This window comes from Microtus ochrogaster, chromosome 8 (assembly GCF_000317375.1).
Source record: "Microtus ochrogaster isolate Prairie Vole_2 chromosome 8, MicOch1.0, whole genome shotgun sequence".
In the NCBI taxonomy this organism is placed as follows: Eukaryota; Metazoa; Chordata; class Mammalia; order Rodentia; family Cricetidae; genus Microtus; species Microtus ochrogaster.
The window spans coordinates 43,758,000-43,760,624 of NC_022015.1; the positions used below are offsets into that span (position 1 = coordinate 43,758,000).

The following is a 2,625-nucleotide window of genomic DNA, read 5'->3' on the forward strand; positions in this document are numbered from 1 at the left end:
ACTACTCAGCAGTAAAAAACAATGACTTCTCAAATTTTGCATGCAAATGGATGGAAATAGAAAATACTATCCTGAGTGAGGTAACCCAGACCCAAATAGCTTTTGTTTTCTTAAGTTGGGTGTCAAGTAAGCTAGGCCGAGTTCATGTTCACTGTGTAGGGAAAAATGGGTTTAAATTCTTGATCCTGTGTCCAGCTCCCAAGTGTTGGCATACCAGTATTACACCACAACACCAAGTTTATACAGTGCTGGGATTAGAACCCAGGGCCTCACAGATGCTGGGAAATACTCCTCCAACTCAGCTACATCTACATTCCCCAGATTATTTGGTTTTACTGTGATTGTTTTATTTTGTGGTTTTGGGAATAACATCCTTACCCTGAAATATGTCAGTTACTCAGTAAGTATCTGTTCAGTGAATAAATAGATGAATTTCTGTCTAGCCACATCTTTGGTTGATACATTATTACCTTTCATAAGGCAAGTTTGTGTTACAGCCTTCCCCTAGGCACCATTGTGTTTAATGTGCTTTTCCCTGAGCCATCATATTTTATGCTTCCTATCTGCGGACGATATATCTCTTTATAGCTTTCTTTTTAAGTCAGGGAGGGTAGTACATGTTCAGGTGTCAACTTCTGTTTATAATTTGGTTTTTCTCTGCATGATAGAAGATAATCCTGCCTTTGGAAACATTTAAACAATATATGAGTTATTACTTTTATTGCTTATTATTATTATTAGCTTTGAGACAAGGTCTTGATTTTGTTTCCAGACTAATCTCCTACTCATACTTTTCCTCAGCCTCCCAAGTAGCTTGAATTACAAGTATGCACCACTATGCCGTTCTAGTTATCTCCTTTGGAAACTAAAAACCTCCCTCCCTCTCTGTTTTGATAAGCAACAACATTCTAATGAAGATGTCATTCTTTGCTTTTTTCTGTCATGTATGTCTTAGGTGCAGCTCGTGTATACAACCAATATTCAGGAGCCCAATGTCTACAGGTATGCTTTGGTTTCTAATAAATAATTTCAGAATTAAAAATTGCTAGGTAATTTATTAAAAATTACAATATTTTGGTTTGTAAAGATTATTATTGGACTTTCTCCATAGTATGTCTCTTGCCAGAGCCTTTACACAGAGTCAGAACCCTTCTAAGCTGATTTGGCAGCTTCTCAATGTATCTTTCCTCCAGACAGGTGTCCAGACTCGGGGGAGGGGGGTCTCTCCCTGAAAAGAATAAAAAGTTCCAGAGTCAGAACAGATGTTTTGACACTTCAGTTCCACGTATCATGCAACAAGTGCTCAAAAGAGATAATACACCTGAAACAACTTAAGCAAGGGTCCATCAATGTCAATGCCAGGGCCAGGGCTACATGAAGACATCAAGGGTCGGTCCATCACAGACAAATGAGTGAACACTTCTACTTTCTAGATCTACTTGAAATTTATTTAGGTGGTAGAAGGGTATCCCTTTCATAAAAATGCTGTGAGATATCTTTCTGTACATTGTGAATATGCATTGCTTTCAATAAAGTTTCTTTGGCCTATGATAAGACAGAATTGAGCCAGGTAGGAAATCTAGGCAGAGATACAGAAGAAGGGCAGAGTCTGGGAGACTCCATCCAGCTGCCCAAGGAAAAACATTCCAATAGACTGGTAATGCCACAGCCCTGTGGCAATACTTAGATTAATAGAAATGGGTTAATTTAAATGTAAGAGGTAGCTAGTAATAAGCCTGAGCTATTGGCCAAACATTTATAATTAATATTAAAGCTCTGAGTGGTTATTTTAAAAGTGGCTGTGGGACTCGGTGGCACAGAAAGCCTTCATTTACAATAAAAGTTAGACATGAAATACATTCATTTGCTAAATCATTTTTCTAGTCAAAGCAGAGCCAGTAGTTATAGCAAACAAAAGACAGAAAGGCCACCTCTTTTGTGGCTCTCTATTTAAAAAATAGGCTCTCTTTTAAGGATTTGTGCTTGGCACAGAGTGCTACTCTTCATTATTTCATAATCATAGCACATAGAGCACACATGGAAGGCTAAAACAGGGAAATGACATGAGGTACATGAAGTCATTTAAAACTTCCCAGTTGAGGTCTCTTTTGTGTTGGTTTGTTTTTCGAGACAGGGTTTCTCTGTCATGCTTTGCAGCCTGTCCTGGAACTCATTTTGTAGACCAAGTTGGCCACGACTTCACAGAGATCTGCCTGCCCCTGCCTCCTGAGTGTTGGGATTAAAGGTGTGTGTCACCATCACCCAACTGAGGTCACCTTTTACTGTGGTGGGAGTGAAGCTAGTTTATAATACACGTTACCTGTTTATTCCAGCTCTAGGAGGTGGTGGGTAAACACTTCTCCATCATCTTTACTCAACTGTTGCAGTTCAAAAACAAACAACAAGAAAAGCAGTGCCTGTAAAAAGAGGCCCTCAGCAAATGTGTATTTTATTAAGATATCAATAGATAGACATGTGAGTGCTCAAATATGTAACATGAAAATCAGTCCAAACAGCAGCAATTTTCCAGTATGTAATCAGTTATTTGATCATGACACTATCTTATGGACATCTCCCCTTACAGCATTGCGCCTCCATCACTTTTTTTTTTTTTTTTTTTTTTTG

The 2,625-nt window shown here is 38.6% G+C and overlaps 1 protein-coding gene across 2 annotated transcripts in view; it reads left to right on the forward strand.

Annotated features, from left to right (window-relative positions):
- Lpxn (leupaxin) overlaps positions 1-2,625 on the forward strand; it is a 38,998-nt gene that overhangs the window by 18,187 nt on the left and 18,186 nt on the right. For both annotated transcript variants that reach the window (XM_026781727.1, XM_026781726.1), the window contains exon 3: positions 956-1,002. Coding sequence is in view for 1 of the 2 variants with exons in the window: in XM_026781726.1 (XP_026637527.1) it covers positions 956-1,002 (47 nt within the window). In the remaining variant the exon portion in view is untranslated. The remainder of the gene's footprint in view (positions 1-955; positions 1,003-2,625) is intronic.